Source organism: Prionailurus viverrinus, chromosome B2 (assembly GCF_022837055.1).
Source record: "Prionailurus viverrinus isolate Anna chromosome B2, UM_Priviv_1.0, whole genome shotgun sequence".
NCBI classification, from domain to species: Eukaryota; Metazoa; Chordata; class Mammalia; order Carnivora; family Felidae; genus Prionailurus; species Prionailurus viverrinus.
In genome coordinates this window covers 63,625,846-63,643,126 of record NC_062565.1, presented here as the reverse complement: position 1 = coordinate 63,643,126, position 17,281 = coordinate 63,625,846, and the positions used below count along the sequence as shown (strand labels likewise).

At 38.1% G+C, this 17,281-nt stretch overlaps 1 protein-coding gene across 1 annotated transcript in view; it reads left to right on the top strand.

Annotated features, from left to right (window-relative positions):
- The window catches only part of COL9A1 (collagen type IX alpha 1 chain), an 88,074-nt gene that overhangs the window by 49,489 nt on the left and 21,304 nt on the right, over positions 1 to 17,281 (top strand). The window contains exons 22-33 of the mRNA XM_047860197.1: positions 1,023 to 1,076; positions 1,213 to 1,266; positions 1,402 to 1,455; positions 1,858 to 1,911; positions 2,910 to 2,954; positions 3,956 to 4,009; positions 4,115 to 4,168; positions 12,585 to 12,638; positions 13,263 to 13,334; positions 13,840 to 13,875; positions 14,802 to 14,846; positions 16,182 to 16,214. Coding sequence (XP_047716153.1) covers positions 1,023 to 1,076; positions 1,213 to 1,266; positions 1,402 to 1,455; positions 1,858 to 1,911; positions 2,910 to 2,954; positions 3,956 to 4,009; positions 4,115 to 4,168; positions 12,585 to 12,638; positions 13,263 to 13,334; positions 13,840 to 13,875; positions 14,802 to 14,846; positions 16,182 to 16,214 — 609 coding nt within the window. The remainder of the gene's footprint in view (positions 1 to 1,022; positions 1,077 to 1,212; positions 1,267 to 1,401; positions 1,456 to 1,857; positions 1,912 to 2,909; positions 2,955 to 3,955; positions 4,010 to 4,114; positions 4,169 to 12,584; positions 12,639 to 13,262; positions 13,335 to 13,839; positions 13,876 to 14,801; positions 14,847 to 16,181; positions 16,215 to 17,281) is intronic.

Here is a 17,281-nt window from a genome sequence, read left to right as displayed (position 1 = left end):
GAATATGTGGTGGAGGTAATCCATGCAAGAGGATCTTAGAGGCAGGTTGACCTGGAAAGCCATTCTGGGGGGGATGGGCAGCAGAGTACAGGTGAGAAAGAACACTGTTGGTGGTGATGGGGGTATGTGTTGTCATAGGGGCTGTTACTGTCTGGCATTGGAAGTTTCTACTGAGAAGATGAAATTGAATAGATGAGGTAGGATCATATTATGGAGTGCTTTTAATGCCAATCTTAGCAGTTTGAACTGATATAGTAGCAATAGGAAGCCATTTGAGATTGTAGAATGGTTATGCAATTCAACAAAAGCTGTATTTTAGGAAGACACATCCTCTATTACCGCCTATACCATAAATCAACATTAGCCAGATAATTTTGACAGGAACCCCTATCATTGCCTGGAGAATGAAATAATAAGGAGACAAGATTGGCAACTGATCCAAACCTCAACTCAGCAAGATAGTCAATGCATTTAGCTGATATGTAGACATAGTTACTGATGTCAAGGTTATCTGCAGCATGGATCTTAATTTTATTATACCTATACATCCAAAGAACACAGAAGCTTTATGCATTTAAAATGAAATCAAAAGACATGTAAGTCTCAGTTATCCCCATGGCAATATAAATTTTTAAGACAATGTAATTTTATAAAAAGATTTCTCGAGGGGCGCCTGAGTGGCTCAGTTGGTTAAGTGTCCGACTTCGGCTCAGGTCATGATCTCATGGTACGTGAGTTTGAACCTCGCATCAGGCTGTGTGCTGACAGCTCAGAGCCTGGAGCCTGTTTTAGACTCTGTATCCCCCCCTCCACCCCCATCCCTCCCTGGCTCACACTGTCTCTTTCTCAAATAAACATTAAAAAAATTATAAAAAATAAAAAAGATTTCTTGAGCTAGGCATCCAAGTCAGAGCAAAGGTTGAAAGAGCAGTAGTAAGGTAATATGGATGGAGTTTTATAATTTCAAAAGTCTATCAATAAGTGACTTCTGCTTGTATTAACAACATTTTATTTTCATACAGGGTGATCAAGGACAGCGAGGACCTCCAGGAGAAACAGGTCCCAAGGGAGATAGAGTGAGTTCAAATTAGTGTTAATCACTGTAAACATGGTGCTTTTTGGTGTCCTCTGATTCTGCTTACCTCTTTGATGTGTCCTAAGTATTGTGATAAATGAGCATGTCTTGTCTATCCTTGCCTTTCTGCCCTGCAGGGACCTCAAGGTTCTAGAGGAATTCCTGGTGTCCCTGGGTCCAAAGGAGACACGGTATGTCCTGAGCCACAGTTATCAAGCACATTTTTCAAAGTGATTATTAACTTGTAATAAAACTTTAGAAAATAATGATGGGAAGAAGGCTGTGACTATTTCTGAGAGACAGTCTGTTTCTTTGTGTGTCTGTAGGGCTTGCCAGGTGTGGATGGCCGTGATGGGATACCTGGAATGCCTGGAACAAAGGTAGCTGTGTGGCCCTGGCCAACCAAGCACAGCATTTCCATTACTACATTACTGGGAAATGTATTTAGCTGGCTTTGGCTTTTCTCCTCCTTTTAATTTTTAAATCAAGTGTCAACTGAAAATACTATTAGAATAGTATGTTTCTTTACTTGGTTTTAGGAACTCAGTAAAATTGCCCTGTTAATGAAAGTCGCTGAAAGAAACTGTGTATTTTGATTAAATTTATGTCCTAAGTCCATCGTCCTCCTCCCCCCTCCCTGAACTGGATCATATTATAAAAGTGCATGTAAGGTCAGATGTAGAGATTTTCCTTCTACTTAGAAGGTCTATGTCCTTTCCTTTCTTGAAAGAAATTAAGCAGTTCATACAAGTCCAATGATGCATACAAACTTCTTTTTTCAGGGTGAACCAGGGAAACCTGGGCCTCCTGGTGATGCAGGATTGCAAGGGTTACCTGTAAGTATTTGAGTCTTTAAATGTTTATTGGTTTGGGTACATATTTTGAAAATATGAATTTTAGGGAGAAATAATTTGATAAGTTCTGGGGAGCATATATGATACTTTAATTTTATATTTTTACAGTTTTACATTTTCTACTTTTTTCTGAATAACTAGCTATTTCTCTAATAACTATACTAAGCTTTAATTTTATCTTCTATCTTTAGTTCACTCAATTTGTCTTATTTCACTAACCCTGAGCTATGGGCCAGGGTCATATACTTCCTCCTACTTTTAACCAGTTCTGAAGTTCTTGTTAGCAGAGTTGAGCCATAAGAGGGTTGAGAGTGTGTTCATAGGACAATGTGAGATATAAGATACCATTTTTTTTTTTTTGCTGTGTGGTATTTTGAATTATTCAAATTGGTGTTTCCCTGCATTAATGTGGCTGGAGGCTAATGTGGATTATACAGATGTATTCTTGGAGACACATGTTTCAAGGTTACAAAGGGATACTTGGTGATTTGAGGACTGGCCACAATTTATTATGATATCTGTCTGACATTTCAAAATAACCAGTGAGAGAACATTAGGACTCCCAATAGTATCAAATTTTAGTTAGAGCCAGCATTCTCCTGCCATTTTTTTTCCTACTTAAGCGTTAGCGATTCAGTAGGTAGGTCCTTGTTTTGTTATTCTGTACCTCAAATCATGCTGGTAGTAGAAGCTCCCATTGACCTGAAAATAGTACTGGATTATAATTTGGAAATTCATGCTTGAAAAATAACTTTAGTTTAGAGGCAGGATTTGCCTAAGGGTGTTCAGACTTAACAAGCCAGATACAGTGAAGCAATTCCTTCTAAACTGTTCAGAATTTGGGAACTAGGGAGAAGGTCCCTCACATTAAAGCTTTGCTGCTGTCACAATCCCCTTGGCCCCTCGGCATGAAGTGAGCACGGCACCTGCAGATCCTCAGGTGAAGTGATTCAACCCGTGTTCTGTATGCGCTGTTTCAGGGTGTACCTGGGATCCCTGGAGCAAAGGGTGTTGCTGGTGAAAAGGTAAAAGATTAAACCTTTTTAATTAGTACTTTTCTCTATTTCTTTATTCTTTCGTTAGTGTGTTTTATTTATCATTTTTAGTATTTCCAGCCTGACTTTTATTTTTGACTCTAAGCAGAAATGAAAAAGGCTTTATGGCTTCAAATGCTATTCTCTTTCCTAGCTGCAAACAGAATACTTTGACAAAGTGTTGCTGATTAGACTTCCTTCCTGAAAGTGTCATCCTTTGCCAGTAGAAAACAGAGAAAGTGTTACTGTTCTTTACCACTTAAAATAAGGAAATTGTTACTAAGCCATAGACATTATATCACAATTAAAAACAACAGGTGAAAGAAAAATTAAAGGGAGAAGACATAGCTTTGAATAAAATAGATAAAATGTGAATAATGTAGAATTTGGTCACTACCAGGTTATATGGCTACAGTTCTCTAATTATAGGGGTCCACAGCATCTTTAAAGAGCAGAGATGTTCCCTAATAAGTAGACTGTGAGAGACTGATGGTGCAGATGACATCCCAGACATGTGCTTTCCCTGGAGCTTGCTGGCAGGGTTTTTCTCAACAGCACATCCTCTTACTCCTCATGTTCACAGGATTCTTTTTAATTTTAATAGTGTCAGTGTCAGGTAAAAGGGCTCAAAGAAAGGTATTGGAGACAGAAGTGGTAAAGGAAAGACACATATAATTAATATTGTGAAGAAAGAAAACTTTTCTCATATTCTTGTCTGGCTAATGACCTTCATTTTTTTGACATTTGACCTTCACTTTTGGACTTTTTGACACCTTTACTATACTTGTGGGAATAACAGAACATTATCCTGAATCTGAAAAACTTTTTAATGTATCCACTAAGAAAGAGATTCTACATCTTCCCAAATTCTCAATGTGAAATTGGGAAATTAATGCTATTTAGGTGTCAGAAATGCCTGGTCTGGCCTAGACGGGTTGATGATATGCTTACTTGCTGTCTGAATTACCCTGAATGTTGCTCTTTACCTTTAGGGTAACACAGGTGCTCCAGGGAAGCCTGGTCAATTGGGGAATTCAGGCAAACCGGTAAGATGCCATGAGTTACCTTTCCTTATATTATAACCTGTTGCAATCAGTGAGCAAAGAATTAGGGAGTGTTAACTTTTTCTTTCCTTGCCTTCCTCATAATAGGGCCAACAGGGGCCTCCAGGAGAAGTGGGACCCCGAGGACCCCGAGGGCTTCCTGTGAGTACTCCTTTTCTGTAGAACCTTCCAAGGTGCCTTCTCAGGGTTTTGCTGGGTGTTCTTCCAATCATTTGTTCATTTATCCATGAATGCCTTCTGGTGTTTGAGCATGTCCTAGCCAAGAGAGACAATGGAATGGGAATGCTATTCATGTATACACATGCTTTTTTTAAATTCAGAAAGTGGAAATAAAACTTTAAAAGTATTTAAAATATGTTTAAAAAGCATGATGACCCTTTTTGCTCTCATCTCATGTTGAGGGAAATATTTTAGTGTGGTTAAAGAACAATAGTACTGAGACATAATTCATGTACTATATAATCCACCCATTTAAAGTATACAATTTATTGATTTTTAGCATATCTGTGGAATTATGCAACCATTACCACAGTCCATTTTCAACATTTTCGTCATCCAAAAAAGAAACTCTGTGTCCATTTGCAGTCACTCAACACTTCCTCCCAATCTTCTCAGCCCTACTCAACCACGAATCCACTTTCTGTCTCTGTAGATTTACCTGTTCTGAAAATATCATATAAATGGTATCATACAATTATGTGGGTTTTTCAGTGATTCACTTCTTTCAACATGTTTCAAGTCTTAGCTATGCTGTAGCGTGTATCCGTACTTCGTTCCTTTTTATTGGTGAATAATTTCAGTTGCATGGATATACCAAATTTCATTCATTCTTTCATCCACTGATGGACATTTGGGTTATTTCTGCTTTTTGGCCATTATGAATGATGCTACTATGAAAATTTTTCTATGAGTTTTTGTGTGGTCACATGTTTTTCTCTTGAGTACGATACCTAGAAGTAGAATTTCTAGGTCATGTGAGAACTATGTTTAGGTTTTTGAGAAACTGCCAGACATTTTTTAGTGTGAGTTTGTAAATGTGCCTATTTTGCATCAAATATAGCAACGTAGATTTTCCCTTTAACCCTTAGAGAGAAACTGATTAGGAAATTAAACGTTAATGTGAACATTAAAAAATTCTCTCTGGCCTTCAGTATAAAGTTCTTGTTTTCAAAATCTGCTGAGTATCAAAAAGAATTCCAAGTGAGAACACAGAATTATTTCTAAATATTGTTGTTACTTCTTTTAAAGCATTCCATGAGCATGCTTAATGAGGATTTTCATGTTTGAGGGAAGTGAAATATTCCAGGTGTCTTGTGACATGAGAGGGGAATTTTTCCATTTCTCATGGATGTTTGTCAACTGACCTCTACCAGGTGGTTTCCAAAAGTTTCTCTGCAGCCAAAGAAACTAGCTATTGCCCCTCATTATGCTCCTTGCTCCCTCGCTGCTCACTTATCCTTTTCTTCTCTCTTGCTTGAAGCCTGCAAATTTCTAATTAAAATACTTTCCTTAAATTGACTGCCAAAGCAATGAGTTTGTAGCTAGATCACATTCCTAAAACAATGAAGATTCTCCGTGACTGGTCCAGAAAGATTTAACAGTGTGGGAAAGGGGCACTGAAACTTTGAGAATGTTGGCTATTAAGTCTAGTGTTCACTTTGTAGAGCAGAAAACAGTAAAGGTGAAGGAGCACCTGCTGTGTGTGAGGACCACACACTGAAGCACAAAATGTGACACAGTAGAGAGGGCTTGGCCCATCATCAGTTAAGTGCCATGGGATATATCGAGAACCAGAGGCAGAACTGCGGAAGGAGATGGGGTGGGAGTGTTTACTTCTTTTATGTGAGGGCAGGCAGATCTGTTATGCCTATATCTGTTCTGCCTATGTTTCAACCTGATTCAGGTTTTGATTTTTGCATTTCTGTAAATGTCTAGGTTCTCATTGCAGCTCAAAGCTTTGGTGTTTTTCTTTGGTCATGATTCCTATCTCTAGTAGGACCCGCTGATTCTACCACCTCCTTTTGAAGGTCTCTTACATTTGACTCTTCTTTTCTAAGCCGACTTCCACTGTCCTGGCTCAGATCATTAGCTGCTGCTTGGATTATCCGTTGTCTCCTGATTTGCCTCCCCAGCTTGTCTATCCTTCCTCTACCAGTGTTTCCCAACAGGTACTCCTGGCATCTTGGTTGGGATAATTTTGTGTTCCCCAGGACCTTACCCTAGAACTCCAGTAGTGTTCCCATGGCCATGGTGACACACAAAAGTATCAGGCACCATTTCAGAGGCCTGGGGACTGGCTGTGACCCCAGCTGTGCAGACTGCCATCCTGGTCTTTTTGAAGTATGCCTTCTGTCATCACTTCTCTTCTTTATTTACAAATCTTCCATGGATCTCCACTGGCAATTAAAGAAAGTACCAAATCTTAAGCTGTTGGTTTACCCTCTAGTTTTATGTTCCACTTCTGCCTTGCTCAGAGCCAGCCTGTGTTCAAGTCAAGCTGGACTCCATGCTAATTTCCAAATAGTCTCTGTACTTCTCAGCCTGCCTTTCTTTTCTTATGCTCTGCACTTAGATGGCTTTCTTCTCAATGTCCCAAGTGTCTTCTTAGATGTGATTAAAATGTTAATTGTACAATGAAACCATCTCTGATTATGTCCCATCCTCCAGATAGAAGTGCTCTCTCCTTATTCTGAACCCTACAACCCTGGGCCCCTGAAAACTTTTTAAATTAATTAATTTTATTTATTGTTTTAGATTTTATTTAAATCCAAGTTAGTTAACATATAGTGTAATAATGGTTTCAGGAATAGAATTTAGTGATTCATCACTTACATATGAACCCAGTGCTCATCCCAACAAGTGTCCTCCCTAATACCCATCACCTATTTTGCCCTCCCCCACCCACCTGCCTTCCAGCAACCCTCAGTTTGTTCTCTGCATTTAAGAGTCTCTTATGGTGTGCCTCCCTTTTTGCCCCTTGCTGTGGAAACAGCGGGGATGCAGGGACACCTGTGATCCGCCTTTGTGGTCCCTACATCTCTTTACTCAGGGCCTGTTGCAAGGTGGTGCTTAATAAATATTTCTTAAAATGAACTGAATTGGAGGTATAATAAATCTTGCTATTCTGCTTATGTTGGTAATAACTGACTTCTCACCTACTATAAATTTTATAGAAAAGTGTCACGAGAGGTTCTAAGTATTAGAGTTCTGGAGCAGAGTTTTAACATCAAATCTACTTAGTGAAGGATACGTTTATTCTTTCATTTTACATCATTAAATTTAGTTTCATAGATAAAGGTTCACACATTTTCAACTATTCCTCACAAGTTTTAGCAGTTTTTCCTGAAAATGTCAAATTGAAAAGCTGAGTAGAAGGAATGAAAACCTATTTCTAATGTGTCCTACTAATGGACCAGGCTAATTGGAGCATGTCTTTGAAATTAAGTGGTGTTCCCCTTTCCAAACCATTGTTCTAACAGCTTTAGCCAATGCCACAGCAAGATATATGGGAGGTTTTTTGGTCACCGCCAGTGATGACATATGAGCACATATCTTTACCACTTGGATCGTGCTTCTGGCTTTCTCAGTCACACTCTACTGCTTTTCACTTGGATCTGGGTGACTCTTGGTTTACAGCAGGCTTATGGCTGGGGCCTTGGATCCAGTGGCTCCTGGTCCATTTCCATCTTTCAGGCTTCCCAGAACTTGCCAGGGCTTTTGTTGAGAGTTGTGTTTGCTCTGCTCTCATGATTCTGACTGGGATGAGCAAGTGCCATGCTGATCTGCTTCCAGTTTTCTGAAGATTATACACTCCTGGAGTACAGAAGCCTCTCTCATTTCTCTTGAAGTTCTACCCCCACCTATCGTCAACAGCTCTGGGCACAGAGGTCCCCATATGGTGTGTTGTCGAATGGTTGAAACTGCCTTCCTGTGCCACCCAGGCCATGGAATATTATCCCTGTCAATAATTTGTGAAGCAGCTGTGGTGGTTATAGATTTTGATCTGCCTCCATGTGTGCAAGAATATTTAAACCTACACCAGAGAGAAATAAAACTATACAATGCTGTAAAATTGAGTAGATTTTTAAAATATCTTTGTGGCAAACCTAAAAATTATCATTGCACTAGGACTAATATCATCTTCTAATATTAATATGAAAATGGTTTTGTAAAAGCAACAATCTGTAGAAATCATAATTGATCTTCTGGGTTAATCAGCATCCTTTTTCCCAGAGAGAAGCACTTAAGTATATACTCCAGACTAAGTATAATGATTTATAATTTCTCACTTCCAAAATTAGCATAGTACTAAGAATAATGTTCATTCTTCATCTAGTTAGCATTTTCGGTAATCAGGCAAATGCAACCACCATCACAATCTAGAGGACAATGGAATAAAATCCAAAATTTTTTTTTTTGCAAAATAAGTATGATAACATCAGTATAATGAAATAGATTTTTCCATGATATTTTAAAAGTCTCGTAGCTCTATTTTAAAAGGGAGAGTTCCAAGTGGAATAATTTGTCTGTATTTATTGAAATTAGTTTTACAAAACAGCTCCCAGTATTTATTTATAAAGAAGGTGCCTTCTCGGTGGTTAATGGTCTTGATAGAAACTAGAGAAATGAAGATTGCAGACTTTTTTTTTTTCCAAGAGCAATTTTTACACTCAAAGAAATGGGAGATTTGAAACGCAAAGAACAATTTAATTAAACATTTGATTAAAAAACATAATTTTGACTGATTTCTTTAGGCCTTGGGTAAAATCTTGGATAAAAACAGTAACTAATGTTTACAGTGCTTACTATGAGCCAGACACTGTTCTAAGTGCTTTATGTATCTATTCAATCCTCTCAAAAACCCTATGAGATAGGTACCGCTTTTATCCCCACTTCATAGGTAAGGAAACCGAGGCACCGAGAGGTGAAGTTACGGGCCTGGAGTTGGCTGATGCACAGCGGGGCCAGGACCTGGCAGTGGGGCTCAGTGCCTGTGGCCTCATCTCCAGTACCTTGCCAGCTCTAGTCAAGGCTCTGCAGGATGGTTTTCATTTGAAGTTAGCTTGCCAGATTCTAATGGTCCAAGGCATATTTAGCAAATTTAAAATTTTGGTGTTTACGGAATTTTCATAATGAGCATTTAACAAAAGTTTACGTAAAGCTGGTGAAGACAAATATGACATGAATCCACACAGATTCCTGGGTCTTACCTCAGAACTACAAAATAAGAATATATGGGAGCAAGGAGGAGGGAAGCAGAAGGAGGAGCAGGGAGATGGAGTGGTGGAAGATGTCTGGTGAAATATAGTTCTTTTAGTGTTTATTTAGTTTAAGAGATAGAGAGAGCGTGTATGTGAGCATGGGGGAGGGGCAGAGAGAGATGGAGAGAGAGAGAGAGAGACAGAGACAGAGACAGAGACAGAGAGAGGGAGAGAAAGAATCCCAAGCAGGCTCTATGCTATCAGTGCAGAGCCTGATGCAGGGCTCAATCCCATGAATTGTTAGATCATGAACTGAGCCGAAATCAAGAGTCAGACACTCGACTGACTAAGCCACCCAGGCACCCCAAGGGAACTATATTTCTAAAACACTCCTTGGGGGATTCTAATGCACAGCCATAGTTGGGAATCACTGGTAGAGGGTCTGCATCTTTTTTAAAGCATTGATTGGCTTCTTAAATAGGGAGGAGTTGGCAGATGTGTCTGAACATATTGGAGATATATATGGTGGCACTGAGCATCCAAGAGAAAAATAAAGCCTTTTAATGTTCCTCATTTTTTTTTAATGGTAGGGTTCTGCCTTTTTTTCTGGTCCCTTACAATTTTTTTTGTTACAAATCAGAACTCTTGTTGTCACAGGGTTTGTAAATATTAGCCACTGAGCAGAAAAGCCATATTCCTACCAGTCTCCCTTGACCTCATCTGAGAATATGGTAATCACCACAGCTTTTGAAAAACAGGTTTACATGTATTTAGCACACCTGTGGTTCCAAGGTCATGGTTAATTGCTCCCTACAACATGTGTTTAATCTATGTTTTTAAAGATTACTATTTATATCTTGAATACTCATGTTCATCTTACTCACAGGTGAAATTCTAGAACTTAGAAAATGTTTTTAGAATACATAGAAATCCTAAGAATGGCCATCAGAAAATCTTGTCCTAACACTCTATTTGTAACTGCTTGGTCATTGTTGTGAAAATAAACATCACCTTTGTCAAACTTGAGATGATTTCTATAGAAATACCTATGTTTCAAATGGCCAAGAACCTGCGTGGCTCAGTTAAGTGTTCATGCTCTCTTTCTCTCAAAATAAAATAAATAAAATTAATCTCTGAAAAAAATAAAATAATATGGCCAAGAATTTAAAGGGTGGAAGAGAAATAAAAATGAGTAACACATGCTGAAAAATGCTTGTAATTTTACTGATCCTCTAGTCCTACTCTAGTCCTCTGGGTGTGCTAGGCTTGTGGGTGTAGAAGTTCAGCAGAACAGACTGTCTACACTGGGGTTCTGAGCCATTCATATGTGTTGCCAAGGTCCTGTCAGCAGCTGGAAAACACTTACGAATTGACTAATAAGAGCTCCTGAAAGACAGAAAAAATAAGATACCAGCAGAGAAAAATCTTTGTCTTTGACTGGAAAAATAATCCCTACAAGAAAGAAATGAAAAGTTATACAATCCTCTATTTTAACTTAGCCCTTTGGTTTGTGAAAGAGAAAAAAAGTACATCAATCATCTTTATTTTGGCATAATGGTTCACTTATTTAGAAGTGAATACTTGAGTTTGTGTCAAGAACTGCTTTCCTCTTCTGATATCATTAATTAGTTTTCCCACTGATGACTATTAATTATTCTGTGAATTAAAGTCATGTTAGCCCAATGACATTTAGGATCTTAATCATGATGCAGTTCAGAAATTATTGAAAATGCCAGCAGAACAGACATACTGAAGAAAATCTGTCTTGAACTTTCAAGTGCTGGGCTAAATTAACGGGATGGAATCCAGTCTTTATATTTATATTTATATTTATATTTATATTTATATTTATATTTATAGATGGATAGAATCTATCACAGTGGCTGGTTTCTTACATCTTTCCAGTGGCCATCTTCAAAGGACGCTGCCTCAGGCTTCTAAGCTGCTCACAAGGGTTAAGGGCTAATGTACCATACAAACTTATATACTAGACAAGCTACTTATATAAACATTTTTTATAAAGTATTTAAGAGCTTTTCATTTAAATCACCTGTAATTCATTTGAAACAACTGCCACTTAATTATAGCTCCAAGCTAGAGACCTGTAATTTAGCAAACATTTCTTAATCCTTTAAAAAAAACTGGAAATTCAGAATGATGATAGATCTTGACACTTAGTTCAAATTACAGATAAATGAATAGTAAAAATGGCCAGATCAGGATAATCTTTATATATATCAAAGGGGCATCTGGGTGGCTCAGTTGGTTAAGCATCCAACTTTGGCTCAGGTCATGATCTCCCGGTTGGTGAGTTTGAGCCCTGAATGTGGCTTTCTGCTGTCATCCTCTACGCCCCCCCTCCCCTCCCCTGCTTGCACTCTCTCTCTCTCAAAAATAAATAAACATTAAAAAATATATAAATATCAAAAATTAATATGAAGTTTTTGTGTCATTTTAAAGTAAAATGAAGTCAAAAGACTACTTTCATTTTTATTTATACTGCCCAGGAAATGTGATTATTTATCCAATAGCCTTGTGTTCAGTTTAGTTGAATATGTGTTCAAAATAAACGTTTATCAGACTGCATAAAACCGTATGAGGTTCTTGGGGAAAGAAATTGAGGAATTCATGTCTCCTTTTCTCAAAAGGCTTAGAGTTTCAAATAAAAAATTGAAGTTGGCTCAGAAAATGAAATGTTCCTTTTGGTGCATTTTCATTATAAATTGTACTTTCCAAAGTTTATTTAATCTTTTAAGATATGTTTAGAACAAGAATGTGTAGAACAAAGAATTTTGTATGTCAGAAACTTTGTAAATTTCTATTATCTCTTTTTGAAGTTGCATTAGTAACTTAAAGATAAACATCCCTGTCCTGTTTCTCTTTTTTCACTCTTTTGCGGTTCAAGATCTTTTACCAGACGGTGCATTAAAATGTACCGTAGACCTGAAATTTACTCTGTGTTTAGGCATTCTGTGGAATTCAAAAGTAATATACCTATACCTCAAGGGCAAATAATCTAAATGAGAGGATAAAACATATACACAAATAGCCGTAATATAAGTTATAGTGTGACTTAGATGCTGAAAATTACTAATTGTCATTTCACATGGTTGTATCAGACATCATTTTTATCTAATGGTTTGTAATCACAAGGAACAGTTAACACATTCACTGAAGGATGAATAGTGGGGAGGCTGTGGGCATTTTATGTAACAACGTTGAACTTGGGGAGAATACTTTGATGACTTTTATATTTAAACAAAAACCTAAGCAGAATGTTATTTTATTGACATAGTAATTAAGCATTTGAGTTCTGGCAAACAGTCCAGTTGACAGTCATGTTTGTGTTTTTCCAGGGCAGCAGAGGTGAAATAGGACCAGTGGGACCCCCAGGACCACCAGGTAAACTGGTGAGTAGTATTTCCAGTCTCCAGCAGTTTATACGCTTCATACAAAACATGGTCAACTTGTAAAAATAAGCAAGGAGAGAAAAACAATGTGCGAAGAGTGATTTAATCATCCTTGCTTGATTTCTACTGTGCTGTGAATGTGTGAAAATGTAAATGCGGAATTTCACATTATATCTAGGATACCCCCAGAGGGTGTTTGAATCAGTGTGGATTGTAGCATACATTTTGAAACGAGGAGAGACACGAAGTGCTACATTTGGCCTCTGGTTGTTCTTGAAATTGAAGAGAAGTATGTGAATGCTGCCTTTGACTTCTCTGAGTAGGCTTGTTTACACAGCCAGAGAAGCACTACCATTGCACGGGCTCCACTGAAAGAGCCCACTGTTGGGGGGGTGGTGCGCAAACCCGGGAACTGAGGACCTCAGAGGTGGGACAGAGCGGGTGGAGGGACTCGCCTATTTCTTCCTTAGACTGTGGGAGAGAGGCAGATTTGAGGAGCAGAGCTATACCAACCACAGCACATTTATTTTAGACAGGAGTCAACATACCCGAGGTTGTGTCTGCCTTGCATGCTTGCGGTGTTGCAGTAACACTGATTTGGGAGATTCTGTGTTTGTTTTTCAGGGTTCTCTGGGTAGTCCTGGCCTCCCTGGCTTGCCTGGCCCCCCTGGACTTCCTGGAATGAAAGGTGACAGGGTAAGCCAGCCCTCCAAAAAGTTCCTTATGTTTTGATTTTTACTATGAGAAACCAAGCTGTGTGTTTGGCGCAGTGGAGATTTTTATAGCAATGATCATAGACAGTGATCAAGAAAGGCATCCTAAATTACTGAGAGTTGGGATCAAGAAGCAAAAGAAATCTAACATAATAATCTCTCAGAAGGAAAAAATGAAAGTTGAGAAAAGTAAAAATTTCAGTTGTAATAATACTTCCTGTTTAGTTTTAAATTTACATTCCTACCAGTCAGGTTTATGTGGGCATGAACAGAGAACACCCCAAGTTTTCAGCTTTTGGACAACTGTCAGTTTCTCCAGGTCTCACCTGACAGTTGTTAGGTTGTGAGGAGAGGAGCAAGACCTCGTCTGTCACATCATTCATATGTGTCCTTGTCTGCCAGCCTGATATGGGAAGTTGGTTCATTTGAAATTATGTAGTTGAATTATCTCCAAATACTGAAAAAGTATTATATTTTATTCAATACAGGGAGCAGTTGGTGAACCTGGTCCAAAGGGTGAACAGGTGGGTCCAATCAGAAGAATATGAGATGCAGTGAGTAATGCATATTAATGTACCTCACCAGCAGGGGGCACTGGCTGGTTTATGGTGTGAATAAAAAGATGGAGGCTAGCAGTTTTGCTGAATGTGCTTCATAGTGTGTGAAAGCTAGAATTTAGTTTTGTCTGTAACCTTATCTACTACTTCAATAAGCTGGAGCTGATGATGGCTCTGCCTCCAAGACCACACATTGTCCTTCCTATGAAAAGAGTGTCCCTGGCTCTGATTCACAGGATTGGTTTACTTGTAACTGATAGAGTCTTCTATAGCCACATCATCATATTTTGAGTTCTTCTGTATCAAGACTTTAACAAATAAATTATGAACATGAATTATAATTAATCCTTTTTATGGGTTCCTTTTTCTACAGTGAAAGCCTTTTTTTCAAGGAATACCTAATTTTATTTACTAATTTATTTTTTAAAGTTTATTTATATTGAGAGAGATAGAGACAGTGTGTGGGGGAGGGGTAGAGAGATAGGGAGAGAGAATCCCAGGCAGGCTCCATGTTGTCAGCACAGAGCCCGATGTGGGGCTTGAACTCCTGAAATCATGAGATCAAGACAAGACCTGAGCTGAAACCAAGAGTCAGACACTTACTGACTGAGCCACCCAGGTGCCCCAAGGAATACCTAATTTTAAAATTGCTGGATACAATCATTAATCCTTAAGTTTAGAAGAAACTCAACCTCGCCTTCTATCTTTTCTCTAGGCTCTCTTCTGATTTAGACTAGCCACTGACAGATTGAGAAGCCATTGGGAGCATTTTGTATTTCTGCATGATCCAGGGGGCACTGTGGGCACTTAGGAATGCTTATCCATGTTGACTGGTTAAAACTGAGGCAAGGGACTGAGAATTCAAAAATGTGACTTTTAATCTTAATTTTTAGGGTTCCTCTGGTGAAGAAGGAGAAGCAGGAGAAAGGGGTGAACTTGTAAGACATTTTGTTCTGGTTAATGATGAGCTGTACTGATTTCTAATTGTATTAGAAACATATTTTTTCTTTGCTACTGTCACTTGCTGACTTCTATAGTGGCTACAATGTTTCTTACATAAACTAATGACTTCCCAAGACTGCAGGCAAGATCAAGTAAAGCACAGGGCAAACACCCCAAAACTGATAGACCTGGCCTTAAGCCTTTGGAGAATAAAGTATTCTCTTATAGGTGGTGAATTTTCTTGTGGCTTTACACCTAGACATTCCAAGTGATTCTTTTAGGACTATAGAAAGTCTGTGAATAGTGCCTATCATGGAAACAAAATTAATTTTATTAGGGTTACAAAGCTGTGGCTCACAAGTGTGACTGTAGGTATTCTCTGTAGTCTAAAACCTTCCAAAGACGTGACCTCCATCTCCAGAGGATGCTGCTGCTAAGTCTCCAGGAAGGCAGTAAGAATGAGAAAAAATTATCTTTATTGCAAGAACTGCTAGATCTGCTGGCTCATCTCTATGGTTTTGACACAATCTAACATGACCTAATGTGAAAACTTACGTTTGGTCCTTTGGAGTGGTAACAGATTTCTCATAAAATAGTTCCAGAGAGCACTTAGTGCAGGAAAAAATTCTAGTAATGTTTTATTCAGATTATCAGGATTTAGAACTAATATAAATGTAGCATCTAAATTAGGCAAAGCTCTCTATTAAGTAAATTTGAAAAAGGATTATTTTAATTTTATTTTCTGTTAAAATTTTTCATTTTATGGGCTAAGAGGATGTTTTAAGTCATTCTGTTTTGTAGTGGAGATGAACTGATGTGCTAAAACTTGAGCTGAATTCACATCTAGAATTAGGGGTGGGAGATTTCCAAATTTTATTTTTTAAGCATAAAACCATTCATATTTGGTTTGATAGACTTTTGGGGATAAGTTTTAAAACACTGTTAGAATTTCAAAAATGAAGTCATCAGGTTTAAATGTCTACTGTGTTTTGAAATAGCATGCTAGTTTGATATCTTTTGACTTACACGTTTTAATTCTCACACCTAGCATTTTAGATCTAGTTGGAGCCTTGTAAAGCTCTGATTCAACCCTGTTATTTAACAGGTTAGCCAAAGGCTAGGAGGTTATAAAGCTCACAGAGGGTCACAAAGTTAAGTAGTGGAACTGGTACTAGAATCCAAATTTTGAATCAAATGTTTTTCTGCAGTGCCAGGGTCCATCTGTTCATAGTTTTCTGTAGATTTCAGCAGCACAATAACCTTTGAAATGTTTTTAGTAGACTATCAAATGTGAATGCATTGTTCTAATATAATTTTTTTTATTGATTTAGGGAGATATAGGATTACCTGGGCCAAAGGGATCTGTAAGTACAATGAATAATAATGGTATAAAAAATAAAAATATCAATAAAACTACAGAAAATGTAATACTCTGCTTTATGAAATCACTCTATAAAATTCAATTCTTAAAGGACTTACCTTCAAGGAAATTAATGTCTAAATTTATTCTTTGAGTAATGGATTCATCCAAAGGAAAAAAAAATACCTCACAACAATGTAAATGGATCTACCTTTTGAACTAACTACTCTGAAGGAAGTTTTTTCACAAGTGGCTCAATGAGAATACATGGTAATTTCTTTCACAAATGGGTCATTTTTTTCATGTTTATTTACTTTTGAAAGAGAGAGAGAGGAGAGACAGAGCATGAGCAGTGGAGGGGCAGAGAGAGAGGGAGACACAGAATCTGAAGCAGGCTCCAGGCTCTGAGCTGTCAGCACAGAGCCCGATGTGGGTCTCCAACCCGTGAACCACGAGATCATGACCTGAGCCCAAGTCGGACGTTCAACCGACTGAGCCACCCAGGTGCCCCAAATGGGTCATTTTAAAAGGACTGACTTGTCCTTTGTGGTGACAAGAGTATAAATAAATTTCATTGGCAGTCTTACCATTGCAAATATTTCAGTAATTTTATCAATCTCCTGTGTGTTCTAGTTGGGGAAGTAACAAAGTCATAATACATAAGAAAATATAACAGACAATTATTAAAGCTAGAAAATGATCATCTCATTCATCATTTTACAGAAACTAAACTGATGTCCTTAGAGATTATATGTATTCAGAATTATAGAACCAATAATAGAACCAATTATTACAACAAGACTAGTAGAACCAGTTACAGAAACCAGCAAACCTGGGGTGATTTGCTAGTTTGAAAGGAATGCACATCTAATACAAAGAAATTTAAAAGAGTATAAGGAGAAAAGATGAAGCTCAGACTCTAACCTCAAATGCCGCCACCACCAGCTTCTGGTTTATCTTTTTGTCCCTCCTGTTTCTGGAATCTCCACTGTTCTCTGTCCCGTACAACACGTTATCCTCATAGCAGCCAGTGTCATCTAGATAAAAATATAAAGCCCACTATTAATCCCT